We start from the raw sequence: 27,643 nt of genomic DNA, 5'->3' as shown, positions 1-27,643 counted from the left end.
CTGGTTCCAGTTGTACTCTGCTTGCTAGGGTCTTTTGCGATGAGTAGAGATTGGCCTTGAGTCCGAATCTGATCTAATTGAATATATGCCTGTGTTAAACCAACCTCACTTTCGGCGTTAAGCATTTGTAAGCCCCGCCGAATGCCCGAGGTAGAGGTGGAGATCATCCTTTACCCTCTCGAAAACGTGTTCGTGGAGGAGAGCGACGTACACACTTGATTTGCGGAATATGATCACAAGATATGACATCGTGAGCACGTCCAAAGGTTGGGTTGCTACATGAGGCCTCTGCCTTACCGGTCCAACGGCCAAGGCCAAGCCAATGGCGTGAATGCTAGCCACCGTCGCTCATAAATAATTCCAACGATGCCAATCACTATATGTATCCCCTTCTGCCGGAACGCACCAAGACTTAGTACGTATACACGAAGTGAGGGTGGTCGTCACCGAGGTTGTCTGCATCCTTGCCGTGCAACAGGTGATCTTGCTTGCCCTCAGCTTTTGCCTTGTTCGCCCGCTTCAACGAGAAATATAGAATGGTAGCCAGAACACCATTGAGTAGCAGCAGTGCCAGCGAGACTCCAAAGCCTACTCGGAAGTAAGGAGCATCGGCGGTGAAGTAGATGTTGCTGGCAATGATGCCACCGCCACTTCCGAAGCCGATCTGGCATGCAGAAGCGAAAGCACGCTTGTAGTGTCCCCCGACATTGTTCATCATCCATGCCACGGTAAGAGGTTGTACGATCTGTGGTGCCGCGATGAGTGGGAAGAGCGCGAAGTATTTGGCTCCGACAGGCATGTGTGGGTTCGACGACTGAGCAAGCAAGATAGAATAGCCTAGCGTTCCGATGCACACGCCGCCCATGAGGAAGCCGTAGCGGTGCTTGAACCGATCCGAGAGCATGCAAAAGGTCAAGCAGAAGATTGCGGCGCAGGCGTATGGTGGGAAGGTGAGTAGCTGGGCGTGTATAGCGGTAAAGCCCATCTCGACCAAGATCGTAGGTGTGTAGAAGCTGGTACCGTAAGTGCTGGTGATGACGCAGAGGTACATGAGTGTACCGATCCAGATTCTCCAGTCCGAGAGAACACGCTTGCGGTCCCATCGCTCCATTTGGGCGCTACTCGTGCGGTCGGCTTTCAGGCGTGCCAATAGTACAGCATGCTCGTCGGGTTTCAAGAACCTACGGCTGGTGCCTTCTGGCCAGTCTGGCAGCCAGAAGTACATGGTCAGACCAACAACGGCGGTGATCGAGCCTTCGACGATGAAGATCCTGGGTTATGATCAGCCTCGAAGACAAGGTGTCAGATCGTCAAGTTTGCATGACTTACCAGCGCCAACCAGAGTAGCCAGCCATTCCATCCATGCGAACGATGCCATAGGCCAAGAGTCCACCAAAAGCAGCCTATCGCAAGTCAGCCTCAAGTAGTGTGAAGTAAACTCGATCACACTTACGCCTGCGATACCTGACAAATACCAGATGGCAAGCTTGCTAGGCAATTCGTAGCGATTGTAGTAGCTAGAGATAACGAAGACACAGCCAGCGCCAATCCCCGACTCGAAGATCCCGAGCAGGAAGCGGACGCCGAGAAGAGCGCTGTAGCTATGGACGAAGCCCATGGCCATGTTCGAGATACCTGTTCATCGTTAGTGGCGTTCGTGATAAGTGGAATGAACTTGACTGACCGCAACCAGTGATCAGGATCGTGAGCCAAATGTAAGGCTTCGTCTTCTTCAAAAGAATGTTTTCGGGTATCTCGAACAAGATGAATGGAACGAAGAGAATCATAGTCGCGATGTTGAACTGCTGGCCCTTGAGGTGCAGCTCCTTAGGCATGCCCTGAATCTTCGCATTGCCGATATTCTGTGATGACGGTTAGGTAGATTTCCAGACATGAAGAAATTGGTAACGTACCACTCGGTCCCAGAAGGTCACCATGAAGATGACGAACACAGGTGGCAGAACGAATAGGTCACACTTCCTCACCACCCTGCGATCCATTGCTGGGTCGATAGATGTCGTGACATCTTCTTGCGATGAGCGTTGTAATGACGAGCTCGTTGTGTGAAGGTCTGTCCTTGGTTCCTTCTCGAAGGTAAGCGGGTCTGGGAAAGCCGCCATCGTTTCTTCGTCGCCCTGCGAAAGTGAGTGCAACAGGAGAGACAGAGGGAGCTCTGTCGGAAGGACACGCGATGAGTACGAAGTGAAGCAAACAGTGAAGCAGACAACGCTAACAAATGCGAAGTGCTCGTACACTGCACACAGCAAGACTAGTTCTATCGGCACTTGAATGGGCACCCACGCAAGGGCGCCCACGAGGTAGGCCCATGGCCGGGCGTCTGTTACCAAGCAGGTTATGGTCCGACAGAAGAGCAGGGGAAGCTCAATAGCTCGTGTCGATCGGCAGAGGATAATGCGCGCATGCGGCGTCTTTGTCTCGCATCCAGGCGAGCAGCAAGCGACTTGCGATAGATGAGGTTACAGATATTGAGGTTGCTCTTGGCGCTCCGTGGTTGGTCGTTCACGATCCCGTTGCCATCCTGCCGCTCCCCATCCGTGGCCCGCGCGGCCGAAAACCTTGAAGAGGACAAGGTTAACTCTTTCTGGCTAAAATCGCTCACTTTGCATGGTCGTCTCAATGAGCTCTCGCTTCTACATTGACATGCGCCTTGCTAACTCCTTATGAAGGGCCGCTGTAGAAGAGTGAAGCGTGGTCGCGATGGTGCGCTTCCCGATCCGGCCGCTCGACATGTAAGGATGCAAGAACCCAGACCATAAAGAGGTTGCAATAGCATCACGGGAGACATTGCACTGCATGCTGTCTGCACGACGCAATCTGCGACCCCGAGCGCTAGCGCATGGTAGAATGCAGAAGCCGGGTGCCATGTACCTACAGAAGGCAAACAAGTGCTGCCCGATCTCGACTACCATGGATCACTTACCTAGCCCGGGCCTTCAATGCCATTTGAACGATTCTCCATGCTGTATTCAAACGGCGTGGTAACAAATGCTCTCTTGCAGCTGGGACCGAGCAGTATGATCCCACCAATAAAGATGCAACGTCTGCCTGGCATCTCGCCACTCTAGCAGATTTCAGTGCTCTCCCAAGCCCTCGATTGGATTACTTAACGATCAGCCAGGTATAGCTTCAGCCACATGTTGAGAAGGATTCGATGGCCGGCTGTTTCGCAAGAACGGGCGAGGCTTCGATATTGCCGATGGTACAACACATACTTGGCGCAGCTTCCTCCCGTCTGGGGTGTGCTGCTCCGCGACAGGCTACCATGCGACTGTAGCATTGCTCGTAGATCCTTCATCTCAGTATTACTGAGAGCAAACGTACAAGCATGTTCTCCGGAAGGACGGACGATCTCGCCCGTTGCGATCCTGCTGTCGCCTTGATATGCGACAGGTGGCAGGGGTCCGTGGATGACCGTGCGAATGCTCTTCTGGGACCACGTTCCTGCAGGGACCATTGAAGTGGAATTGGAGGTTAAGGTGAGTGTAAGTGATTTACTGGGAAATGGTTTGGATCGAGCACATGTACCTGCAGCAAACCATAGCAGCACACGACCATATGTTGTGCTCTCTTCACTGACGTTGCGGACCATGACCCGCCAGCAAACTCCACAACCTTAAACCCTTCCAAGCTGTCACCCATCGGCAACACAAGCAACACTAGCATCACCATAACCTATCACCATGGTTGCACAAGCTGGTTATGGGGCTGGCCCTAATCCTGCTGGCCATCTGCTCGACCGACTTGCCATTGCTTTCGTCATTGCCAGCGGCATCTTCGTCGGCGCGCGCATTGCCATCCGCGCGAAGCGTCAACTACTCGGCTTCGACGACCTATGGATTCTGATCGCGCTGGTACTACAACCACGACTCGTGTGCTGAAGCTCTGAAGCTGACTTTTCTTCTCTAGATCTCATCCATCGTGCTGACCGTGACTGTTGTCATTAGTGTCGGCTATGGTTACGGCATGCACAGCAATACTCTGCCACACCATCAACTCACCTCCGCTCTTTTCTGGTGGTACCTTGCGCAAGCTTTCTACAAAGCAGTGACCTGGCCGACGAAAATATCGATTCTACTCATGTACAAACGGGTCTTCGGTACGAGTGAATCCAGAGCGTATGGCGTTCGCTTCCAAATACTCATATGGTCGACTATCACACTTGTCGCAGCCTGCTTCACCGCGCTAGAGACGGCTGGAATTTTCGCTTGTCGGCCTATACAACGTAGCTGGGACCATAGTCTGCCAGGGACTTGTCTGGATACGCAGGCAAGATTCTACGCCTACACTGGCTTGAATTTCTTCACAGATATCATCATCTTGGCGCTTCCATTGCCGTTGATCAAAAACCTCAACATCCCAAATCGACAGAAATGGAGCTTAATCTCGGTTTTTCTGCTAGGAAGCTTGTAAGTTGAATGACAGATCTGCAACACTGATGCGTATGTTGCTGACACGGATCCAGTGTATGCGTGACCACACTAGTAAGGGTTGGCAAGCTCAAAATTGGCGCCGACACTACCTGGTCTGGAACCGAAAGCGTCATGTGGTCATGCATCGAAGCCAACACCGGAATCATCTGCGCGTGTCTACCCTTGTTGCGGCCACTCCTATCCTTTATGGTACCTTGGTTCTCTCAGAGGACGAGAAACAAGAACACCTACGACTATGGGTATCAAGAGAGAACCGGACCCTTCGCTAGCCAGCAACGACGACCTAGTGGCCATATTGAGCTTCAGGGCAAGGGACCCTCGATGTACATGTCCAACATCACGGCGAAGGAACAAGACTCGGAATCACGGAGTAGCAGCCAGATCGGCATCACTCAAGGCATACACAAGAAAGTGGAAGTCGAGACGTACAGCGAGCCTGCAGGGTTAAACATCGATAGGGACTGGACAAGGCGTAGCCGCAGCTCACTTGATCGTCAGGTAGGTGTGGCGGCATGAAGGCGATGGGCTGTACAATTGTACATACCGAAAAGGAGTCTTGCTGGATTGGCGCAGGATCAAGGAGACACATGTACATGTTAAGGAGCTTTCTCCCGTAGATCGGTAAGCGGCGGCATTTGCTCGCTCAACGATTACCCGACAGCCGAGCCCTCTCCACTTTCCACACCATAGAAACGATCGTGGAGCAGACGGTCAGCACAGTAAGATCCGAGTGTTGATGCCATGTGAGCAATGTGATTGAGCCAAGATGCGGGCAGGGTCACCCAAAACCCGGTGAGATGCCGTATGTGTTTTGGCTCGAGTCTTGATGTCGATTCAGTCAACTTCGCGCAAAACACTGACACTGCTGGATTACATCCACAACCATGGGCACGTCGTACTACACCTTGGGCATTGCCCTCTTCGCGGCAATAGGTACCTTTCTCTTCGGGTTCGACACCGGCATCGCCACAACGACAATCGCACACAACTCATGGATTCAATACATGGGCCACCCATCAAAGGGTCTCACAGGCGCTGTAGTAGCAGTCTACATTGCAGGCGAGGCCCTCGGAGCTCTTACTCAGACCTTCGTCGGCGACAAACTTGGGAGAATCCGGTTCATGCAGATGATGTGTGTCATCGTCACCATAGGCACTGTCATCCAAACGGCATCCATTAATATGGGCATGTTCCTTGCTGGACGAGCACTGGCTGGATATGCGGTAGGCGGCCTGGTAGGTACGGTACCTATCTACCTTTCCGAGATCTCAGCGCCACATCAGCGAGGTCTCATTGGCGGCATCTCCGGCTGCGGCATCTCTTTCGGCACAATGGTCTCCAATTGGGTCGGTATGGCATGCTCCTATGCAAATTACGGACCCGTACAATGGCGTCTACCACTCGGCATCCAGATCCCATGGGGTATCATCCTCTTCATTGGTCTTTCCACGTTCATGCCGGATTCTCCTCGCCAACTTATTCGTAAAGGCAAAGTGGACAAAGCACGTATCGAGTTCATCAAGATCCGCCGCGACCTACACTCCACAGACGCCCAGGAGGAGTTTGCATTGATGCACAAAATCATCGAATATGAGATGGAGCGGGAGATCAAGTCCTACAAGGAGATCTTCCGCCTCTTCCGCCGAAGGGCCATGGTTAGTATTGCTGTCCAGACCATGACGTCTCTCACGGGTGTGAACGTTATTCAGTACTACCAAACGATATTGTACAAGGGTCTCGGTATTGGTCCACAGACTATCTTGGCCCTCGCAGGTGTATACGGAACCATGGCCTTCCTGTCCAATGCTTTGACCACGAGGTTCTTGACGGATCAATGGGGCCGCAGGAAGATGATCTTGACTGGTCTGTCTGGTATCATCGTCATCGAGATATATGCTGCGATCATGCAACTGAAATTCCAGAACAGCGACAACAAAGTCGGCAAAGGCTTCGCTGTGCTCGGAATCTACTTGTTTGTTGTCTGCTACTGTCAGTTCTTCCCACTACCTCATGACTGTCACCAGCTAACATACTGCCAGATGGCATGCTCAACTCGACAACGTGGCTCTACGGCGCGGAGGTCCTGCCAATCGCTCTCCGAAGCAAAGTCATGGGTCTGGCAGCCGCCTCACATTTCCTTATAAATAGGGAAGCCTGCTTACCTGTAGTTTTATAGCGATTATGATAATCGAAATGCGGTATTTGCTGAAGGCCCATCCATTGATTTGCGCTACATACTACGGCGTCTATACTAAGGAAGCTAATACATATCCGAAATCGACAACTTTTGTGACGCCGCAGATCGACGCCATGCTCGTCGTGTCAACTGCTAGAAATACAAGAAACATCAACGCCCTCTCTGCATCAAGCTTTTACCGTGTGCTAAAATCAATTACCAATGCTCTGCAACAACCTTCTCCCGCATATGAAAGTCAAGTATCATTCGCTCGCTGCAACATGGAATCTTCTCCCGCATATTAAAATCAAGTACCAAATGCTCTCAGCAACATACTTCTCCCACATACTTCTTGTCCAAGCTACCCTTGATGAGCACCTCTCTCTCTCCGCGACGCACAGTCCCTCCTTCCTCACTCCCCCTGGTCTTCCTCACCCTGAACGTCCTCATCCGGGACATCCTCATCCTCCGCTTTCAAGCCACCCTTGATGACCATGTAGCCAGGATCCGGAATGACCTGCGCCGTCAGGAATTTGGCACTCTTGCTCTCACGCTGCCGGAAGAAAATGTCGATCAACTTGCCAAAAAACTGGCCGACAGGGCGTGGAGTTTCGAAGTACCTTGGCCCGAAAATATCACGGAAGTATGTCCATGTGCATGGCAAGCCTTGTACAAAGCAGTCCTTGCAAAGCGACCAGTTTCCTGAGCCGTCGGCCTTACGTATTGTAATCTTCTCACATTTGCATCGTCTAACAGCAACGTCGGGCATTCGTACTCGCGATCCTCCTTTTTCGACGTAATTCTTAATGGCACATCGGTCGCAGCTCTTTCTGCCGGAGGTCAGCTGTCTCAAACGGTCGTCGGTACCCTGTGCGTGGCCCACTCTGTGTCTCGGTATTCTGTCCTCCGGCTTCTTATCGCTATTGAACCACTCGTTGTACTCTCTCTTCGTCTGCTCCGTGGGTAGCTCGTCTTTCATCTTGTTGTCCACATACTCGCCGATATGGGTAAGCTTGGCTGAATTTGGGACTTCGTTGCCTTGATTGTCCCTCTCACACACCCGTGCGAGCGCTTGCATTACGAGCTGTTCTCTCCAGAATGGGCCTTGAAGAGCCTCGATGGGCTCGAGCACGGGTGAACAGGTAGCCACCTGGAGGAAGGGGTTGTACTTGATTTCTACGACCTGGGCGGTGCCGTATGCGGGAACAAATGATTGCTTCTGCGGCCATTTATTCCTTAGCAAGTATGCGAGCAATGCAGTGCCCTGGCAGTATAAATTCTCAGTTCCTGGCTTATCCTCGTCCCAGTAAATAGTCATTAATGCCCTCCTAAGATACCGGGATCGCCACACATTCGTCTGCCTCGATTTCCAGATTATGCGTAGTCCGATACGTAGCACCTCTGCATGATTGCTCCAACCACTGAAGCTACCGACCGGGAAATATGGGCAAGGATGAGATCTCCCTTGGTCCATGACCTCCCAAGAACCGAAGACTTCATCGCCATTTCCCGGACAGACATCTGGACTAGGTCCATCGGCTGGCATGTAGACTTGTAGTCCCTTTTTGGTAAGGTCGATCCTGTCGTCAAAAGTTTCCAGGAGCTGCATGCTGGCTTTGAAAACTACAATGCCAGGTCTGTGGAATGCTATCATATGCTGTTCGGGCATGCGCTGTAGGGTGTAGATCTTCTGTGTCCAGCCAAAGGTGTCCTCTCCGAAAGGACTTGAGATGTTGAGGCCGAAGGAGACACCAAAGTTCGCCCGAGTCTTTGGGTCTGCGTACTGGGTTGTACGGGCCGCCAGATCCATAACACCGCTATGGAACAGACCAAGCTCAACGTGCGTATACATCTTTAAGACGGCTTCCGAGGCGCCTCGCAGTTCTGCTCGTCCTGCAGCGAGTGTAACGTCTATCACTTTTGAATGGTAGCTCCGGAATAGTAGGAATGAGACATTCTCATAGAGGTTGCGGTATAATTTGGCCGTATCCTGTGTACCACCTTCCTGGCCGTTCTTTTGCGTACAGATACGTACGCACTTCCATCGACCTGCCGCCCGATGGCACTTGTAGTGGTCTGTGTTGTACGTCTTCTTGTATGATCCCTCGTTAGACTTAGCAGCGTAAATGTGATTTCCAACTCGTACAGACACGTTAGTAGATTGGCCGACATAGATCCAAACGCCCTGGTATTCGGCCTCATCGGAGAAGTCCCAGTAGACGAAGAGATAGATCCCACCGTGTTCAGTGGTATCAACATGAGTAGTAACACCGTCTCTCTTCCTTGCGACCGTAGTAGCAGCCTGTAGAACATTCCAGATCGTGAAGTCGGGAGTGTCGAGCAGATCGTACAACTTCTGGGATGCAGCTTTCATGGCCTGGCCAAAATGCTCCGCAGCAGCCCTATTCTTCTGTGGGGTGCCGAGAAGACCCTCGTAGTGTTCGAAGGCCGGTATCTGACCGCTGTTCTTGGACCATCCACTCATAATGGCCTCGACATGCTTGACGATGCCCTGAGACTCCGCTTTGGGTTTGGGTCCAAGACTGCTTATGTTGGCAACGTGCTCCAGCTTATACTCGTATGTCCACCCATCTCCATATTTAGTGTCAGAGGGTTTTTCCATGTCTGATTGCGAGGCCTGGACGATGGGTTTGTCTGCACGGGTGTAGAGTTCGACACGGAAATCTTTGCCATTTGGGTGTGCGTCCTTGATTCGACCAAGCTCGCTTTTGCGCACAGAAACTGGAGGTGGTTTCTTGACACTAGTCGCGTAGGATGACTGGTAGACGCGTGCTAGCGAGCATTCATCCGGAAAGCGCACGATGTGGTCGATGTAGTTCGGAGGAGCTCCCGCCATACTGAGGATGGCAGCAGATGGGTGGGTTGGAGAACTTTTGTAGATGTGTTGCCGGCTTCTGGTTGTCGAAATCTGGGTCTGTTATGTCGAGGCAATGCAAAAGATGTCTTGCCAAGGACGAGGAAGGTGGTGTGATGCTGCTTTCCCGTGAAGATGAGTAGATCCAGGATAATTGACGTACGAAAGGTTGGGTTTGGGTTCCTCAGTTGGAGGGCTGTATGTTGTGCTTGGCAGAGATTTTCGCGGGCTGCCGGCTAATTTTATGTGGAAAGTGTGAATAAGGACATATGATTGATGTTTGTCACGAGCGAGTTGTGAAAAGATTGACAGAAGCAGGTGAGCCTGGTACCTCAAAAGTGCCGTCAAGTGAGCGCACAGAATAAGTTACCTTTACAGATGAGTGAGTGAGAAGAGGAACAAGGCACCTAGGTAACCCTAGTAGATGGAGCATGTGACTGGAGGTAGTGAGGCATATTTTGTAGAAGGAGCATTCTTGACTTTACCTGATAGACAGACACAGTAGCTGCTGCAAAGACTATAGAGGGCTACAGCTAGCTGAGCTTAAGCACAACATACTGCAAGAGTAACATCGTAGATGATTCGGGCATCCAGTGCAGTGCGACTTGGCTGCTTATGTCGTCTGGAAAGGATGGGTGACCACTTCCAGACCAGACTACCGTAGCCTGATGTCGTCCCGTCTTTTCTCGTATATGGCGATAGTATGAAGACATCTCCTGCGGAGCATTTGCGGGCTTGAGAGGACTATGGCGTCGGAGCTGTATCGTGTAGCCTAGAAGCTGGGTGCCTACCGGGCTATGCTGGGGATCGTCGAGGTACATGCCGTCGAGCGATACCAATGTAATGGGTGAGATCATGATAGGCATGACAATGTCAAGAGGTTCTTACTACGCCGTCGTCTGCGAGCGTGGACTTTGCTAGGTTGCGTCCGGTCTGCAAGCCTGGTGGCTCATGTTCGTCTTGCCATGCTCTTCATCTTGTCATCCTGCAGTCGCAACAACTCATCCGTAATCCTGGTGCAGAAAAGCTGCGGTGTACAACCACCTCAATCTTATGTCTGTCGCATTATCAACGTGAGAACTATACGTACAAGCGCCATCTGACAATGGTGAGGTTGGTGCCAAGACTTTTACAGGCAGTAACTAGAATAGGTACTCCGTACATGCAGCTCTTTCGAAGAGTGGGGAAAGGACTTTGCAATCATGCTTCCTCAGGTCGCATGTACCTTATGTACGGACGTGCGGTTTCATCATTATTGCGGCGCCTGCTTCAAAAGAAACGGATGTAGAATCCTGCTCCCGACTCTCCTGCGCTATCGTTCGAGGCCGACGGGGGCGAAAGCAGTTGAAGGGCTGGTAGTGGAGGCCGAACAGATGGCACACGATGTCGAGAGGCGCGCCATTCTCGTACCCGGTTGGCGCGGTCTGCGGAGCTCTGTCGGAAGATACGTAATGTCTCGACCATGTCGTCGAGAGGAAGGTCGAGAGAGATACGGAGGGTCGGGCGCTCGATGAGGGTGTGAGGGTGGGCGAGCCAGGGCATAGTGATGCGCCGCAAGACAGAAGCATCGGTCGCGAGCGGAAGAGCTGTGCGAACCGTAGTCGTTACCTGATCCCAGGACGCTCCCGAAAGAGCGCGCATTTGCTCTCCCACGCTCCCATGTAGGACCATATCGACGACTCCAATGTCCAGAACCACCCGGTGCAACTTCTCGGATTGACCGGCACCCATCGCGTTCGACCACTTCACCAAGCCCTGCTTCACCATATCCGCCCTCCTAGTAGCACTGGCGTCTTGCCGATTCAGCAAAGCAGTATGGAGGACGAATTCGATGCTGGCGTAGAACATTGGGAGAAACTCGGCACGAAGCTGGCGACAGGCTTGAGCGAGAGCGAGGACGTGTGCATCCTCCGAAGTAGCGCGGATACGTCGAACGGCGTGACGCAAAAGATTGACATGAATCTTTCGCCGTTGTGCGACAACCAGGGGATAGCTCTGGCTGCGTAGTTCTACAGGAAGTTTCTGGAGATGTGACCCGTCCATTGTGGGAAAGAATGTGGTTTCGGATGTTTGCACGTTGGTGATGTGGTTCAAGCAAAATGTTGCTGCAAGCTAGAGGCTCTGGTCGGGAACAGAAGAAAATGTCATGTGCAAAGGACTGGCGGTAGCACGCTCACAAATCTATCAGGCCGATTCCCAAGCCAGCTCACGACGTGGAACATGGCACAATCAATGGAAATAGACAAAAGATCATGAGGAAATAGTGATCTACTGGAAATCTATATCACGATCAAAGCTATATTGATGCTGGAATGCGTGCGGTTATCGGATACAGCTTTCTTCAACTAAATCTCTGCCTTGGTCTGCTATCGCCAAAATTGCTTTTCTCCGTCGCCCAAGGCTGTCCTTGCTATAGAAATGCTTCACGACGTCACGGAAACCACTTCTCATCAACGCTCGACGCGACTCTCCTCTTCGCTGCCTCGCAAGCGTACATTCTTCGCTCATGCCCGACCCGCACCTGCTCCCCAGTGCCTCTCCGCTCGACGCCTCGAGCTTGGCTGCAACGCCATCCTCGACCTAGTCTACCTCTCTCCCATCTCCTTGCTCGACGCCGCGGGCCTCCTCCCGTGTCCAATGCTCGACGCTGAACACCCCCCTTCTACCTCTTTGCTCGACGTCGCGGGCCTCCTCCCTTGTCCGGTGCTCGACGCCGGCCAACCCCTCTCCACCTCCTCGCTCGACCTTTCGGATCTCCTCCCTTGTCCAGTGCTCGACGCTGACCACCTCTCCTCCGCCTCTCTGCTCGACGATGAGCACCTTTTGATTCCCTCGTCGCTCGACCTTGACGTGTCCGTGATAGACGTCTGACTCGACGTGGCAATTTCCATCTGCAGCTCCGTGCTCGACTTCGCCTGTTCTGTACAGATAAAGTCCATTGGGTCGTGCGACTTCGAGTTCCCGACTGTCATCTTGTCCTCGCTTTCCGTAACAGCCGGGACTCTCTCCGTCGTCCGCATCGACGCTATGTCCCGGCATGCTCTGACAGCACTCATGGAATCATGCGCATGCCCGTCATTGAATTCCTGATCCCGGGCAGGGATTGCGAGAGGAGGGTAAATCTGCGTCCGATCATTCGCACCATGTCTACTGTCTGCTGGTAGGCTGGATGCGCTTTGGTCTCCAGTGTACTGAAAGGCTGTAAAGGGTGGCGCACTTTTAGTTTGTACGGTCGCGGCCGGCTCGAAATCTTCTGTGCTAGCATGCGCAAATGATGGCAGATATTCATTGCCATCATCATGCTGTCCTGAGCTCGGGAACGACACACTCTCTGGCGGCTCGCTGTGTCCAAAATGTTCGGCCAAGGCAGGAGAGGTCCCCCGTATGTTTGGGATGGGAGACTTTGACGATAGAGAATTGCTGGATTTCGACCAAAGCCCACGCTGCCCATCCTCCTCGCTTTTGTCTTCACATTCCGTTGAAGATACCGCTTTCCCGGACGAGTATGCAGGCACTATATACCCGTCTTGGCCGCTCGACGTATGCGTGTCCGTAGTATCGAGTGAAGCTGGCGGCTCGGCATACGGACTTGTGCCTTTCACTGTCCCTGCAGATCCGTGTCCGCGATCGGTAGATAAGCCGGCGGATGGTAGAGATCCAGGAGACGTTGGAAAGTATGCGGTCATGCGTGTGTGTAGTATCTCTGGTGCATGATTTGCAGGAGTTACGGAGTAGCCTGTCCCGGCTAACAGAGTTCGTGCTTCTATTGACGGGGTCGACGAGTGTATAGCATCCGGGATTTGCTTTCCGTTGCTTGACTGGAAAAACATCGTAGCATCCGACGAGCCCGTTTTGACTGGACGTGCAAGCTTCTGCTCATGATCCGGAGTGTCAAGTACGTTTTCGGGCGACCTGACTACCTTGCGGTTTACAGATGCGCCAGCAAGCAGATCTTCTTCGTCTTGGGTTCGGTATCCAGGTAGGTAGACGCTGTACTGATGCTGGCTCGATGTAGGGAAATCGTCTGACGCGACGGGCTGTTGGGTCTGAGATTCTCTGTACGATGCAGGAGCGGACGTTGCAGGAGCGGACGTAGCACCGGGCAATATTGATGTGGCTGAAGTTGAGCTGCTTTCTGGAGCACCAGCTGGGGTGTTTTCGTTCTTCTTTGCGCTGGCTTTGGTGTTTCTTGTCAAGTTCCGGGATGTCGCAGCCTGCACGAGGTGGGGAGCATGCTGTTGCGCCAGATCATAGTAAGCATTCGTAGTAGCGATCTGGCCAGCCGGTGACCGTGACTTAATGCGAGCACGAAGCCGGTCCTGTTCTGCATAGAGCTTCTGCCACTCCTTGGTGGGCTTTCCTCGAGCATCTAGAGCTTCAACATTCTTAGGTGTAAAGTTGGAAGGCGCAGTCGAGAATTGGCCGAGGAGGATTGCAGTCGCTAGGTCGTCAATTCGTGTGCGAAGTGTAGAGATCTGTCTTCTCGCTTTTCCATCGCCACGATCGTAGGCTCGTCCTTTGATCCGAAGTTGGGATAGTTCGTTATCAGCGCGTAAGGGTGCCATATTGATGTTTCTTGAAGTGCAGAGCGTCCTCTTTGCTGTGTAGAGATACGTTCCCTTTGGCTTTCAAGTATGGAAACCGCAAGAGGTAAGCTACGCACTCGGAGTGACGACCAAATGTCACTACTAAAGAATCAGAGTGAGCCGCAAGCCAGCACAAGTGAAGGACCCGCTCAAGCGTCAGGTGAGATATCCAGGTGAGTAGTAAACTCAGGAGATATGGTGACTGAAGGAGCCTAAGTATATTTCTACATACTAGAACTTACTGAGCAGACTCGGTAAGAAAACCAGCAGAACACTGCGAAGGAGCACGAGTACAGCAGTTTGTACAGCCTGTATACGAAGCACAGTTGCAAGCATGTAGTAATCAAAGAATCTTGAACTTTCCATCTTATGTCAACAAGGATAGACTGGAGACCGAAGACCAGACGGTAACACGCCAGAATTTATTCTCAGGTCCAGACGGAAATCCGCTTGCACGTTCTGGCGTTCAAATTATGATCTTAAACCGGTCGAGTGTTGCAGTCTGGAGTTGGGGTACCCGGTAGAGTAGCAGAGCTATCGCAGATACTATGTTGTCCGTGGTAGTGGGCATGGTTGGGCAGGGCCAGGTGAGAGCGAGGATGGGAAGCCGTGAGCTTGCGGGCAAGTCAGGATCGCAATGCAATGCATGGGGAGATGAAGGATGGTATAGCGAGCGGCAGCGATGTTGGATCGTTGCAGCTGCAAGCCATAATGGTCTGTCGCGAGGACGGATGGTGCTCCGTGATCTCACCGTAGCTCAGCGGCTCCATGTTGAAAAGGTCCGCTCGTCTTGTTCACAGCACATTCCACACTCTACGGTTTCGTCTCACCGCTCTGATGCTTCTCCATCCCTTCCTTCCATTCCTTATCGGTGTCTTCCTCTTGAACCGTCAATCTGCCCCAAGACCAGCCGGATTGCTGTTTGGTATGTGCCTGCGATTCTTGCTCTTCGTTGACAAGCTCTTCGTCTGTGCCACGGCGAGCGTTGGGTACCGCGTCGTTGGGGTCTTGGTGTGGTTGGCAATGGGCGTCGGCTCGTGAGATCTGCTTTGCGCAGCGGTCTTGTTCCTAAGCAACATCAGCATCAAGGACACGCTGAAATGATTCCAGCACCAGATGGAACGCACCCTGCATTGGTAGCATGTCTTCCTCGTCTTTCCGCTCGCCGTCACGAACGCGTCCCGTGCTCTCGATCGTAGACATCGCGTGCAGCGCACATCAGCACCAGCGTCCTGATCTAGTTGACTTGGCGTTCTGGCTTGTGCCATGTCGATGCTTGCTGCTGTGTCTCCTGTGCATGCCAGTAGTAGCCTGTGGTCAAGTTGTGCGGAAGCCGGCGATCCGAAATCAGTTGCAAACAGCTTCGGATGTAGGCCGGAGTTACCAGAGAATGGGCAGCCGGCGAATTTGCATGTGGTCTGCACCTTGCCCCGAATTCCACCCGCAACCAACCTTGCACTCTTTACAGACTTTTGAACTTGGCAATTGCAAGGCTCCGACGACTTTCGCATCCCCGCGAGCTTCCGGCTTCAATGCGGGGGGCACAGCGGCGTCGACCTTTTGGAACAAAGCTGTCTGATGCGGAACCTGGTCTGCTTGTCCTCGGCACGGTGGAGTGTTACCGGCTTGCGAACGAGCGGGTAGTCGGTCGGTGGTACACTGTAAAGATTCGAGACCTGCAGCACCATCGTAGAAAGATTTGCTCGACCCGGCACCGTGGACAGATTTGCTCGACCCGACACCACCGCCGTGGACAGATTTGCTCGACCCAGCACCGCCGTAGACAAGTCTGTCAGCCCGTTCGTGACGGATGGATAAGCCGGCACTATCGGGTAGCAAAATACTTCGTAGTCGCTTTCTGCTGGCGGTCAACATCACCGTCGTCCTCCAGCTTTGACCTTGGCCCACTGCTTGAAGCATGCTTCGTGGAGATCGCTGCCACAGAGCACATCTCCAGCCTTGACCTTGGCCCACTGCTTGAAGAATCCTGTGAGAAGATTGTTGCCATGCGTCGTGCACCGGACTCTGTCCATGACTTCAAGCTTAAGAGAACAAGTCGGGCAATCATCGTCAAGCGATCTGTGGTTGCCAGCATCTGCACCGCTTTTGATGTTTTCTCTGAGCTTGGCAGGAAGTGTCGGAGCGTTGTCGAAGATCTCCTGCAGCTCGGAAGTGAGGAAGGCGTTCTGGTATCTGAGCCTTTCAGGAGCCTTGAGGACGTTGAGAAGGCCGTGGGTTCGCTGACGATCAGGTGGAATTGTCTCAAGAACGTGGGTCGCTCCAAATGTTGAGAAGCCGGGCTGCATGGCCATGTGAGCGATAGTCAAGCGACTGACCAGAGCGGCCGCTCTTCTGTCGTGGCATCCGAAGAATGCATATGGACAGATTTGCTCGACCCCCTTAAGGGTTGTGCGCCCGCACACGCCCACGAGGTGGTCAAGTTTTTTTAGATTTTTTTTTATGATTTTTCAAATTGGTTTTCTAACCTCATGTCAGCGAGGCTCCAGTGATAGATGTGTACACGATCATGTGCGCTCAGGAACGGGTCAATGAGCTGATCGTGGGCGAGGGCAAGGACAAACCTTTGTCCCCGAAGGGGTCGTCATAGTAGTCCGCTGGAAACATGTCAGCGGCACGATCAACTACTCGCTGGCATATCATCCCTACCCGGAGCGGAGTCGCGAACAGCGCGCCCTAGATCGAACATGTCAGGACAAATCGCGAATCTCCACAGGACATGAAGTACATACTTGGTCTCTTCACCGGCGCAGGCGGCGACGCAGGAGGAGCTACTATGCATGTCAGTCCTGCTTGGACCCACGAGCCACGTAACTGTTAGGGCCATACAAGCAGGCGTCTTCTTCTTCTTCGGCGCTACAAACATGTCAGTTCCCTGTACCAGCATATTTGTGTGCAAGTTAACATACCGGGGCCAGCTTTCTTCTCCGCTGGTGCTAACAAGCACGATTAGCATCGCTGCTGAAGAATCACGGTAGGATATGGCCATACTCGTCTTCGTCGTCTTCGTCGTCTTCGTCGCCTTCTCCTCTACTAGAGCATTAGTGACTGATAGAGCTGACCGTGTAACAGGTGTGTACTTACTCGTCGTCTTCTTCTTCTTCTTCGGCGCTACATATCAGAAGTCAATGCTATGCATACACTGGGTTAGGACCATGATGAACATACGCTCTTCTTCTTCTTCTTCTTCTTCTTCTTGGTCTTCTTCTCCTTCTTCTTCGTCGTCCTCGACATTCGCACCGGCACTGAGCGGCTCTACCACAAGCGAGATCTCCGGCTCCTCCAATCCATCCTCGGCGGCACCAGCGAAGAACTGCTGCATGATGCTAACAGGGTCGTCTGGATCAGGGAGCGATGGACTGGAATCACCTTCAACCCCACTTGCTGTCCCAATGTCTTGTGCAAAGCCATCAGGGTAGACGAGAGTCCAACCCTTCTGGTTGCACGCGACTGGCACGGAGGATGTCGGGAATGTGACGTGTGTGTGTACTTTAGGCATGATTGGAGTGTATATTGTGGTGTTATGGTATTATGGACTCTACTCTACAGACCTCAGGTCGGGATGAGGTGTGGTTCAGGCTCCATTTGATCGCGTCCAATTCAGGTAAGCGCGTCACGGGACTGCGACATCTCCAGCTTCAAGTTTCCCAAGCCAGCTAAGCAGGTACGCAGAATCAACGAACTCCGTGATAGCTTTGATCTTCGTTCCATCGTCGGTCAACTGCAGCTGCCAGATTGTCTCAATTTCGAAGCGTCCACAATGCGTAGCAGTATCAGCCGTGTTCATACACCACACAACAGCCTTGTGGTTCTCGAAGTCGTGCACGGTATTCAATGGCTCCAGCTGTTATAGAATCACATCAGCCTTTGGTTGACACACGGGTTTTAGCCAAAACTGTTTACCCTAAAACAGCCCTTGAACACAGGCGCGAGTGGGCTGAACTTCTCCTTGAACTCGTAATTGTTCAGTCGAGGCCAGCCCATGGACGGTGGCAGAAGTTGATGTGTTGAGTCTGATGTCCGCAGCGACAGGATGCGATCCATGTCCCAGGACTCCTCTGCTAGCATGGCTTCTTTGACTAGCGTGATTTGGTTCTCTTTGGCTGAAGGCATAACGTACAGAGTCTGTTGCCGCTTGGCTTGAACAATACAGTAGAGGTAGAAGCCTTGAGTGCAAGATCTGTGATAGAAAGAAGAAAAAGGTCGGAGGCTTGGTAGGACATGGCTCCTTTAATGGCCTTCCAAGCACCACCCAGGTAGCTGAAGACTGGCTTTTGGACGGCCTGTCAGACGCTCCCACCATTAGACGATTCTGACCTGTGCAGCCGCGGCATAGTCTGAATTTAAGCGAATTCTCGCTGAGGCCAGACCATCCCAATGGATAGGGAGAGTTAAGAGCAGCGTCGATTGAGACGTGCATCTGAATCTGACATCAGAAGCCGCAGCGCCGTACGAAGGCTACACGGCACGTTAAGCGTGAGCAGCATCGTGCCCTACTAAGAGGTTCAGCTCCGTGGATAGAAAGTCCATGTGTGGTAAGCAGCCTTTATCGCGCTAAGCTGAAGTCGGCGCGCGAAAAGCTGCAGCTCTCCGTTAGTGCCGGCAGAAGTCTGTCCAGTAAGAGATGGCCGTCCAACCAATGGCTTCGAACAGTACTCTCGACCACATCATGACGCGTGGTGACAGACCCGGGGAGGTTATCTGTCCCAAAGGCCGCGATCCGGTAGTGACGGGGACCATCCATATACGTGGTAAGGTGGTGCTTATCGTTGACTATTCATCCTCTGCGCGACCAGACTGAAGACCGCAACGGAAGACATGAAGAGCACCAGATTGTAGAACTAGCATGGTGATGAGCATGGGCTACAGCGATACTCAAATGCATATATCTACCGCATTGCGAGAGTATGCACTTTCTTCTGCTTCGGTGCGCGCTTCGACGAACAGGCGGCGAAGATTAGGCAAATTGGAAGGCTATGCTCGTGTCAGTGGGAATGTTACTATCGAGTAAATATCCGGACATCTTCACCATGGTGCTAGCTGCTATTGTTGCGAGGATATTGCTGCTCACCTCATTTGATACGGTCGTGATATCTCGTGAAGGTCAGGTAGGTGAAAGTTCAGCCTTACCAATCTTGGCGTAGCGTCCCGCTTCTGTGACGGTCAATGTGAACGGTATTATTGCTTGTGATCAACTAAGCCTTTGAGGCATCGACATTATCACAATCCACTTCACCACAAACATCCAGGAATAGGCAGCCACTGTACCTTCGGGGCACGGTGCCAACCGCCGAGAGCAGTCCACCTATATTTCTTGCCACGACGGACGAACTGTGTAATACGCACGAATACACACATCCCTGGCCACCAACGTATGCAACGACCTATGACGCGGATGGTATAAGAAAGACTGAGGAAGAGTGAACAAGATGGCGGTCAACCGGCTGCGCAGCGCCCTGGCGGGGCCGAGGAAAGGCGAGACATATGAGCTGCGGGCCGGGCTGGTATCACAATATGCCTGGGAGCGCAAGGAGTCGATACAGAAGACTATCATGGCCATGACCTTGGGCAAAGATGTGTCGGCACTCTTCCCAGACGTGCTCAAGAATATTGCTACACCCGACCTTGATCAGAAAAAGCTGGTGTATCTATACCTCATGAACTATGCCAAGTCACATCCAGATCTGTGCATATTGGCAGTCAATACATTCGTCCAGGACTCGGAGGATCCTAATCCGTTAGTTCGAGCACTGGCAATACGGACTATGGGGTGTATCCGGGTGGAGAAGATGGTGGACTATATGGAGGAGCCGCTTCGGAAGACACTCAAAGACGAGTCGCCATATGTACGAAAAACAGCTGCGCTTTGTGTTGCGAAGCTCTTCGACCTCAACCCTGCTCTTTGCATTGAGAACGGGTTCGTGGAGACTTTGCAGGAAATGATTGGAGATTCAAATCCGATGGTCGTAGCCAACTCCGTGACGGCTCTGGCAGAGATCGATGAATCAGCGCCCGAGACACGAGCTCTTATTGTGACTAGCCAGATGCTGAAGAAGCTACTTCTGGCCCTCAATGAGTGTACGGAATGGGGTCGCATCACGATACTATCGACATTGGCGGACTACCAAGCAGTTGACACGAAAGAGTCTGAGCACATATGCGAGAGAGTCAGCCCACAGTTCCAGCATGTCAATCCATCCGTGGTACTGGCAGCTGTGAAATGTGTCTTCATCCACATGCAACATATCGACAACACAACGCTTCACGCCACATATCTGAAGAAGATGTCGCCTCCACTGGTCACGCTTGTCTCATCACAACCAGAAGTGCAGTATGTGGCATTACGGAACATCGATCTTCTGCTGCAAAAGCAGCCTGGCATTCTCGACAAAGAAATGCGAGTGTTCTTCTGCAAATACAACGATCCACCATATCTGAAGCTTACGAAACTGGAAATCATGGTAAGGATAGCGAGCCCGTCGAATGCTGATCAGCTGTTGGCTGAGCTCAAGGAGTATGCTCTGGAGGTGGACATGGACTTTGTACGCAAGGCCGTGCGCGCAATTGGCCAAGTGGCTATCAAGATTGAGGAGTCTGCTGAGAAGGCTGTTAATGTGTTACTGGAGCTCCTCAACACGAAAGTGGGCTATGTGGTGCAGGAAGTCATCGTGGTTATCAAGGACATCTTCCGGAAGTACCCTGGCTACGAAGGGATCATTCCGACACTATGCCAATGTATCGACGAGCTGGACGAGCCAAATGCACGAGGTAGTTTGATCTGGATCGTTGGCGAATACGCTGAGAAGATCTCGAATGCTGGAGACATTATGGCAGGATTTGTGGAGGGATTCAACGAGGAGTTCACACAGGTAAATCCGATCAAGCCATGCGGGAAAGACGATTTGCTGACAGCATCGCAGACGCAATTGCAAATACTGACAGCAGTCGTAAAGCTCTTCCTCAAGAAGCCCGACGAGTCGCAAGGACTGGTACAGAAAGTTTTGCAAGCGGCCACGGCAGAAAGTGACAACCCAGATATTCGTGATCGGGCATATGTCTACTGGCGATTGCTTTCATCTGACCCACAAGTAGCCAAAAACATCGTTCTATCAGCACGACCGCAGATCACATCAACGATACCAGTCCTACCTGGACCACTCCTCGACAGCTTAATACCGAACCTCTCGACACTTGCTTCAGTCTACCAGAAACCACCTCAGACGTTCCTTGGACAAGGCAGAAGCTCGGCACTACAAGCCGCGGCCATTGAAGAAGAGAAACAGAATGCTCGAGAGAACCCGATCGCTGCGTCGGCAGTATCGGCAGCGGTCACGGGTGGCAGCATACAACACATGCAGACCACGGCTGAGAACCTGCTGGATATAGATTTCGACGGTGCAGCTCCGGCTTCGTTGCAAAAGGCACCGAGTGTTGGCGCATCAGGACTAGAAGGCCTATCAGGAACACCCGTCCGCGTCGCGAGTCCATCTGTGGGATCTCCAACGACGGCGAGTGCGGGTGGAGGCGGCGGCATGGATGATCTGATGGGGATGTTTGGGAACAGCAATGGTAATGGTATGGCGTCGGGTATGATGAATGATGATGATATGATGAACGGGTTTGCGAGTCTGGACGTGAATGGTGGGCAGCAGCCGCCGCCGCCGCCACCTCAGCAGCAGTTGAATGGGAGTGGTGGGGGGCAGAAGACGAAGGAGGATTTGCTTGGGTTGTTCTAATACAAGACGTCCGACCGTGATCAACGGAACGAAGATCAACATAATTGCCTTGGAAGGCAAGACCGATCATTGTCCTCCTACTCGAGTCCAACTTCGAGTCCATCTCCGACTCTCTCTTCGACTGTCAGACGTCGTTGTGCTATCGTGGAGTTGTTCAGCTCATGTCACACCAGCCTGCTTGGTCGGATATCGTATGCGTCGACGAGATGGCGTAGAAAGCTGATCGACTTGAGCGTCGTAGAAACGACCCTCGGATCCTGGTAGTTGCTCGCAAACGGTATTGATAGCTTGAACCAGGCGAAAGCGACGCCAGAGGTCGTCGCCAATCCGAATATCCCGTCCAACGACGATAGATAGGCAGGAGAGTGTTGCGTGATGGACCGCGACGTAGCGTCTGGTGGAGACAAAGGACTGTGTCAGCACTGTTCGTGGCAGAAACATCAGATCCGGCACGTGTGTGAACAGTCCCTACTTTTACGTCTTCGTGTTGCAGTACCTAAAGGCTTGCCAGATCGCAACCATTGCTAGCAACGGTCGCGATAGACTCCGAAAGCCACTTCGAACACTGTGTAAACGTCCATGTTCTGGGTCGTAGTTATCCAGGCGATGTTGTTTGTTACGATGAGTAGGGAGACCGGAGGAGTGGTTTCCATTCCAAAGGTGTCATCGCAGTCGCATCCCGGAGAGCCATTCATCCAACCTGAAAGCTTTCCCCCAGTTTTACTTTACCCCGTCGGATCAGGGTCCACTGGCACCATGCAGAAATGCCCCTTGGTATCACCAGATAGCTACTCCAAGTCCATGAGCCAGCCACACCTTAGGCCCAGGACGACAGCCACACGTATCGTTAATGGGGAGTTCACGGGAACCTCGACTACAAACGTTCTTCAGTTCCTCTGAAGTGCCTGGGAAACCGTCTGCGTGGCGTAATTGAGTTTGCCATCTAATCTCTGCACGACTAAATAGCTGAGTTGCAGCTCGCTACGAATGTCTCCTCAGATCTTATAAACCAACTTCTTCCCACTAACCTTCCCCTCCTTCAACATCTTCATCCCCTCAAACACCCCCTCCAACCCACCCGCCTCAACCTGCACCGGATGCACCTTCACACTCCCCTTCTCCAACAGCCGCCTGGAAATCTCCCAGAACTTGCTCCCGAAATCCAAATCCTCCTTCTTCCCCTCAAAAGGCTGGGGGCCGAATTTAAAACTCTCGCCCATGATGGTGTACGCGAGCGTCATTTTGTTCTCGACGTCCGCCCGGTCGTGTTTGGTGGGGAGGAGGTACGTCACAACGCCCCCCTTGGAGGAGCTGATGGCTTCGGCGGAGATGTTGGGGGAGGCGCCTTCGGAGATGCAGTCGAAGACTTTGGTTAGGGAGTCTGAAGTGTAGTCGCGGATCTACGCAATAATATGAGTATTTTTTTCTTTGGCACAGCGAAGGGAGGGGTGGGAGGGGAAACGAACCTTCTTCGAAACATCCTTGTCGTTGTAGTCGAAGGCCTCCTCGGCACCGAGCGATTTCACCAGGTCGAAGTTGCGGGGCGAGCAGGTGGTAATGACTTTGCAGCCGGAGCTGGATAAAATCATATCGTCAGCATTTTCCTCATATCCCGAGCTCTGATCAATGTTAGAGATATTCGGGACCACTTACAGCTTCGCGAACTGAATCGCCAACGATCCCGTAGCCGTCGACCCCCCATAGACCAGTCCCCACTCCCCACTCCCCGCCTTCTGCCCCTCCGGCAAAGGCAACTTCAACGACTGATACAACCCCTGCCCGACGGTCGAAATGCCCACGCCGAGCGTAGCAGCCTCCTCGTCGCTAACATTCCCAGGAACCTTCATCCCCACGGCCCCCTTCGCCATGACATACTCGCCAAAACTCCCATCCTCGGGCTCGGCATTATTGACACCATGACTAACGCCCGCGAAGCGATCTCCCTTTTTCCAGGTCTGGCCGCCGGCGTTGTTGGAGTTGGCCGTTTTGCCGATTTCTTCCACGGTGCCCACAAAGTCGCAGCCGACGGTGTGGCCCGGTTGGGAGAGGTAGTCGAGGTGTTTCCAGTCGGTGGGGTTCAGGGCTACGGCGGTAGTTTTCACCAGGACGTACTCGTCGCGGAGTTTTGGAAGGGGAACTTCTTGGATCTCGGCTTTGCCGGCGGAGACGACCTTGATGGCTTTCATTTGGGAGGGTGCCATGGTTGGGTGGTTGTAGGGGATGGAGGGAGGTATGAAATGAGATATGGAAATGTTTAAAGGGTTTATTGTGGTAGATGAAGAGTGGAAGAGGGATTTAATGATCAAATGGACAGGCTTACCTTCGCTTTCGGGCTTTGTAATACAGGCATCGGATTTCTTCGCATGGCCATGACGAGATCGGGGACGCGAGTAGTGGGGTTCTTCTTTGCCCTTGTTGTGAGCAAATCTGCCTTAGTAATTACGGAAGCGACGTGGATGATGTTTGATGGTGGGGCGGATATTGATGCAATGACGTGGATAGTGTCCGGAATGCATAGACCCTTGTCGGCAATTGGTGAGACGCGTCGGTAGACAGTGGAGGCAGTACTGTGTGCCATTGTGAAGATTATGTGGGTTTGAGGGCGGCAATAATGACTTCTGGTTTGGGAAGGCACGTAGGTCTGTTCAAGAGGCAGAGGTCGGAGCTCACCAGACGCGTAGTGCCAGTCGTCTCCTTTCGCCTGAACGTCAGCATCATGTCCCTTTCCCTTCTCATCACACACACACATGCTTAACGATTGCGAAGCACGAAGATAAGCGTCCACGCCAGTCTGACATCCGCCAACATCCTACAACCTACAACCGACCTATACCCTGACGTGGGCTGTCTTGTAAGAAAGCAAGGAGCGCAGCCCAGCGGCGCCTCTCCCGTTATTTGCACAGCCTCAATTTTAGCGTCATGTCTGAGTGCTTGCTTCGTTACTGCCACTCTGACCAGCGGCGGGGCAGATCAGATGGAAGAATAATATGCGCGTGGAAACGATGCGGTTGGGGTGAATGCTTGCTGCCCTCTTTGTCCGATCTATCATTGTGTTGTTGAGGACTGTGAGCCCGACCTTCCCATTGTGCTTCTTACTTCACTTCAACACACGGCATAGCTGAGCCCGCGTTTGGAGAAGTGACGCCATATTTATTTGGAGGGAGGGATCGGCCAGCATGGGCAAGAGGTGAGTTCGGATATTCCTTCGTGTTTGGTCAAGGCCCACGAACATGACCACCTCACTGGGCGTGTCGACTTTGGTTGAATATATGTGTCTGAATGACTACCAGCGACCCACCTACATCCCTTGCCTGGTGTCCGAGAGCTACCCAGTCTTCCACGGCAAACAAAGTGGCAGAGCTACAGGTCAAGAAACACACACGCTGACATTCTTTCTTCCCGCCATGGTAGTCAGAGCAAGCTGTCACAGCAGGAGCTGTCCGACCTGCAAAAAGCCACCCACTTCGACAAGAAGGAGTTGCAGCAATGGTATAAAGGTGAGCTTTAAAACCCACCCCCGTGAATGAGTATGAAAGTAGACATCCTAATCCCTCCTCGTGATATTTGCTATCCAGGCTTCCTAAAAGACTGCCCCTCCGGCATGCTCACCAAGACCGAATTCCAAAAAATCTACAAACAATTCTTCCCCTTCGGCGACCCCTCCAGCTTCGCCGACTACGTCTTCAATGTCTTTGACGCCGACAAATCCGGCTCCATCGACTTTAAAGAATTCATCTGCGCCTTATCCGTCACCAGCCGGGGGAAAATGGAAGATAAATTGGATTGGGCCTTTCAACTCTACGATATCGATGGCGATGGCTTGATATCTTACGAGGAGATGTTGAAGATTGTCGAGGCCATATATAAGATGGTGGGAAGTATGGTCAAGTTGCCCGAGGATGAGGATACGCCGGAGAAGCGGGTGAAGAAGATTTTCCGCATGATGGATAAGGATGAGAATGGGAGTTTGGATATGGCCGAGTTCAAGGTGGGTTGACCGAAATCTCAATGGGGAGGCTTGGCCTTTGTTTGTGATTGATCGTTTTTGCTAATGTGGACTTTTCTGATACAGGAGGGTAGTAAGCGCGATGAGACGATCGTGTCGGCGTTGTCGTTGTATGATGGGCTGGTATAAGCGAAACGCCGGCTTATTATGCCTCACGATACGTGGCAGAGAAGCTGACTTGAGGCACGCCCGCGTCAGGACTTGACAAAAGAGATCCGAGAGGTAGAGTTACTTCCTCGCGCATTGGGTATGGAGTGTTTTGGTCGAGCATGGCGTTGCGAGTTGGAGGTGGTGAGCAGATACTCGACGAAAGTAGACTTCCTACGACATGTGTATATTGTTGGTCGGTGGCCTTACACCTTTTCCCCGACACTTCTTTTAGAGAGGGATCACACTTCTCTTCTACAGGCCTACAGAGGCGCTATGCTGCTGGCCAGCAGCAGCTAAAATCCGCGAGAAGGGAGCAGAAAATGAGAGCTGATATACCAGTAGCGCCGCCACCTACTCCTCCCCCATTCCCCCTCCATCACATCCCAAACCTTAACCAAATCCCCATTTCCCCACGCCAACCTCTTCCGCCTCTCCCTCGGGACTCAAACTCCACCCCCCCGCAGCATCTCCGCCTCCGCTCCCCAAAACCCTCAAAAACACCCCATCTCCCCGCCCCCATCATCATCATCATCATCATCATCGAAAAGCCCGCCCTTCCCCAGCGTACAGCAGGATATCGAGCAACTCACCCCAAATCCATCATCCTCCCGCCAGATTCCCCCACCGGACGGCGGCGCCCTCCCCTCTTCCTGCACCTACCTAGGCCAGGTCTGCAATCCCACCGGCCCCCCGGACTGGCGTCGAGCTCGTGGTCTAGAACTGCTGTCAAGACTGGTTCGGTAAAGTGGTCGGTCAGATGGCGTTCAGAGCGGGGACTTCGGGGTTGGGGGGCCAGGAAAGTGGGCAAGATCGTCTGCACGATCTTGTGCATGGTTTTGGCGAGGATATGAATACCCGAGTTTTCCGAAGAGGCCGGATGTTTCGATGAGGAAGGAGATCGCAGGGTTGGTGCCCGGGGTGGATAGCAAGACGGAAGACGCCATTGAGCTATCCCGATGTTCTTTGAAGGTCCCATGGTGCGGTCGTCTCTCGTAGCTCGGATAAGTAGGTAGTCGTTCGTGAGGGCCTCTCCGCCTCCTCGATGATCACGCGCTCGGAGCCTGAGATGTACCGGTGGATGATACATGGCGAGCCTGCGCTTTCACGACTGCGAGGATCTTTCGCCCCCAGAGCCCCCTCAAACCGCAGGTGCACGGCGCGTCAGTCGCGACCTCCCACCGACCTAACGATCCAGATTTTTCCCGTATCCTCGCAAAATCCACCGGACCGGGAAACCGGGCCAGGTTCCTCGGGGGTGAGTTTGAAGGTGTTGAGGGTCGTAGAGTAGATTCCTGACCTCCTTGTGGAAGGAATCTGCTTGTGAGGAGCGGGGAGGTGAAAGTGGTGTTGTTTTGCGGAAAGACTGTCGCTGTCGCTTGGTTTGATATGTCGGAGGGGAAAGGGGGGATGAGAGGACGTGGGTGAAGATTAGGGAGGGGAAGTTCTGGTGGGGGGAGGTGGGTGAGCGAGTTTGGCTGCTGCATGGTTGGGGATGCGCAAGGGAGGGTGATGTATGGATGTCTGAAGATGTTGTGTTGATCGGTTCGTCTCGAAGGCCAGGAGCATGAGTATGGTATGGTTTGGGAGGGGGAGCCATAAGCGTAGAGTGAGGAAAGCTCTCATGATGTGTCTGAGGGCAGCAGTC

General features: G+C 52.7%; 12 protein-coding genes across 12 annotated transcripts; 4 read left to right on the top strand and 8 right to left on the bottom strand.

The window, feature by feature from the left end:
- Positions 1 to 412: 412 nt before the first annotated feature.
- LTS14_008341 (uncharacterized protein) lies at positions 413 to 2,120 on the bottom strand (the record flags this gene model as incomplete). Its single annotated transcript, XM_064841029.1, has 5 exons — positions 413 to 1,271; positions 1,330 to 1,403; positions 1,454 to 1,635; positions 1,685 to 1,862; positions 1,914 to 2,120. The coding sequence occupies 5 exons, from the start codon at positions 2,118 to 2,120 to the stop codon at positions 413 to 415; spliced, it is 1,500 nt and encodes a 499-aa protein (XP_064691289.1).
- Positions 2,121 to 3,701: 1,581 nt separating this feature from the next.
- On the top strand, positions 3,702 to 4,967 carry LTS14_008340 (uncharacterized protein; the record flags this gene model as incomplete). Its single annotated transcript, XM_064841028.1, has 3 exons — positions 3,702 to 3,872; positions 3,928 to 4,427; positions 4,484 to 4,967. 3 exons carry the CDS (start codon positions 3,702 to 3,704, stop codon positions 4,965 to 4,967), a joined length of 1,155 nt encoding a protein of 384 aa, XP_064691288.1.
- Positions 4,968 to 5,335: 368 nt separating this feature from the next.
- On the top strand, positions 5,336 to 6,627 carry LTS14_008339 (uncharacterized protein; the record flags this gene model as incomplete). The annotated part of the gene is made up of 2 exons (XM_064841027.1): positions 5,336 to 6,440; positions 6,491 to 6,627. The coding sequence occupies 2 exons, from the start codon at positions 5,336 to 5,338 to the stop codon at positions 6,625 to 6,627; spliced, it is 1,242 nt and encodes a 413-aa protein (XP_064691287.1).
- A 412-nt stretch (positions 6,628 to 7,039) lies between these two features.
- Positions 7,040 to 9,484, bottom strand: LTS14_008338 (uncharacterized protein; the record flags this gene model as incomplete). Its single annotated transcript, XM_064841026.1, has 1 exon — positions 7,040 to 9,484. One exon carries the CDS (start codon positions 9,482 to 9,484, stop codon positions 7,040 to 7,042), a length of 2,445 nt encoding a protein of 814 aa, XP_064691286.1.
- A 1,287-nt stretch (positions 9,485 to 10,771) lies between these two features.
- Positions 10,772 to 11,545, bottom strand: LTS14_008337 (uncharacterized protein; the record flags this gene model as incomplete). The annotated part of the gene is made up of 1 exon (XM_064841025.1): positions 10,772 to 11,545. The coding sequence occupies one exon, from the start codon at positions 11,543 to 11,545 to the stop codon at positions 10,772 to 10,774; it is 774 nt and encodes a 257-aa protein (XP_064691285.1).
- Positions 11,546 to 12,087: 542 nt separating this feature from the next.
- Positions 12,088 to 14,067, bottom strand: LTS14_008336 (uncharacterized protein; the record flags this gene model as incomplete). The annotated part of the gene is made up of 1 exon (XM_064841024.1): positions 12,088 to 14,067. One exon carries the CDS (start codon positions 14,065 to 14,067, stop codon positions 12,088 to 12,090), a length of 1,980 nt encoding a protein of 659 aa, XP_064691284.1.
- Positions 14,068 to 14,901: 834 nt separating this feature from the next.
- Positions 14,902 to 16,400, bottom strand: LTS14_008335 (uncharacterized protein; the record flags this gene model as incomplete). The annotated part of the gene is made up of 3 exons (XM_064841023.1): positions 14,902 to 15,156; positions 15,541 to 15,946; positions 15,967 to 16,400. 3 exons carry the CDS (start codon positions 16,398 to 16,400, stop codon positions 14,902 to 14,904), a joined length of 1,095 nt encoding a protein of 364 aa, XP_064691283.1.
- Positions 16,401 to 16,623: 223 nt separating this feature from the next.
- LTS14_008334 (uncharacterized protein) lies at positions 16,624 to 17,605 on the bottom strand (the record flags this gene model as incomplete). The annotated part of the gene is made up of 8 exons (XM_064841022.1): positions 16,624 to 16,703; positions 16,756 to 16,782; positions 16,839 to 16,877; positions 16,936 to 16,962; positions 17,016 to 17,042; positions 17,098 to 17,136; positions 17,191 to 17,217; positions 17,275 to 17,605. 8 exons carry the CDS (start codon positions 17,603 to 17,605, stop codon positions 16,624 to 16,626), a joined length of 597 nt encoding a protein of 198 aa, XP_064691282.1.
- Positions 17,606 to 17,719: 114 nt separating this feature from the next.
- On the bottom strand, positions 17,720 to 18,219 carry LTS14_008333 (uncharacterized protein; the record flags this gene model as incomplete). Its single annotated transcript, XM_064841021.1, has 2 exons — positions 17,720 to 17,950; positions 18,010 to 18,219. The coding sequence occupies 2 exons, from the start codon at positions 18,217 to 18,219 to the stop codon at positions 17,720 to 17,722; spliced, it is 441 nt and encodes a 146-aa protein (XP_064691281.1).
- Positions 18,220 to 19,535: 1,316 nt separating this feature from the next.
- Positions 19,536 to 21,842, top strand: APL2 (beta-adaptin; the record flags this gene model as incomplete). Its single annotated transcript, XM_064841020.1, has 2 exons — positions 19,536 to 20,975; positions 21,027 to 21,842. The coding sequence occupies 2 exons, from the start codon at positions 19,536 to 19,538 to the stop codon at positions 21,840 to 21,842; spliced, it is 2,256 nt and encodes a 751-aa protein (XP_064691280.1).
- A 995-nt stretch (positions 21,843 to 22,837) lies between these two features.
- LTS14_008331 (uncharacterized protein) lies at positions 22,838 to 24,043 on the bottom strand (the record flags this gene model as incomplete). The annotated part of the gene is made up of 3 exons (XM_064841019.1): positions 22,838 to 23,242; positions 23,309 to 23,417; positions 23,496 to 24,043. The coding sequence occupies 3 exons, from the start codon at positions 24,041 to 24,043 to the stop codon at positions 22,838 to 22,840; spliced, it is 1,062 nt and encodes a 353-aa protein (XP_064691279.1).
- A 975-nt stretch (positions 24,044 to 25,018) lies between these two features.
- Positions 25,019 to 25,977, top strand: ncs1 (Calcium-binding protein NCS-1; the record flags this gene model as incomplete). Its single annotated transcript, XM_064841018.1, has 4 exons — positions 25,019 to 25,029; positions 25,254 to 25,339; positions 25,418 to 25,830; positions 25,915 to 25,977. 4 exons carry the CDS (start codon positions 25,019 to 25,021, stop codon positions 25,975 to 25,977), a joined length of 573 nt encoding a protein of 190 aa, XP_064691278.1.
- Between the last annotated feature and the right edge of the window lie 1,666 nt (positions 25,978 to 27,643).

Source organism: Recurvomyces mirabilis (genome assembly GCF_035927965.1).
Source record: "Recurvomyces mirabilis strain CCFEE 5264 chromosome Unknown scaffold_25, whole genome shotgun sequence".
Classification (NCBI taxonomy): Eukaryota; Fungi; Ascomycota; class Dothideomycetes; order Mycosphaerellales; family Teratosphaeriaceae; genus Recurvomyces; species Recurvomyces mirabilis.
This window is presented reverse-complemented; position numbering and strand designations above follow the sequence as displayed.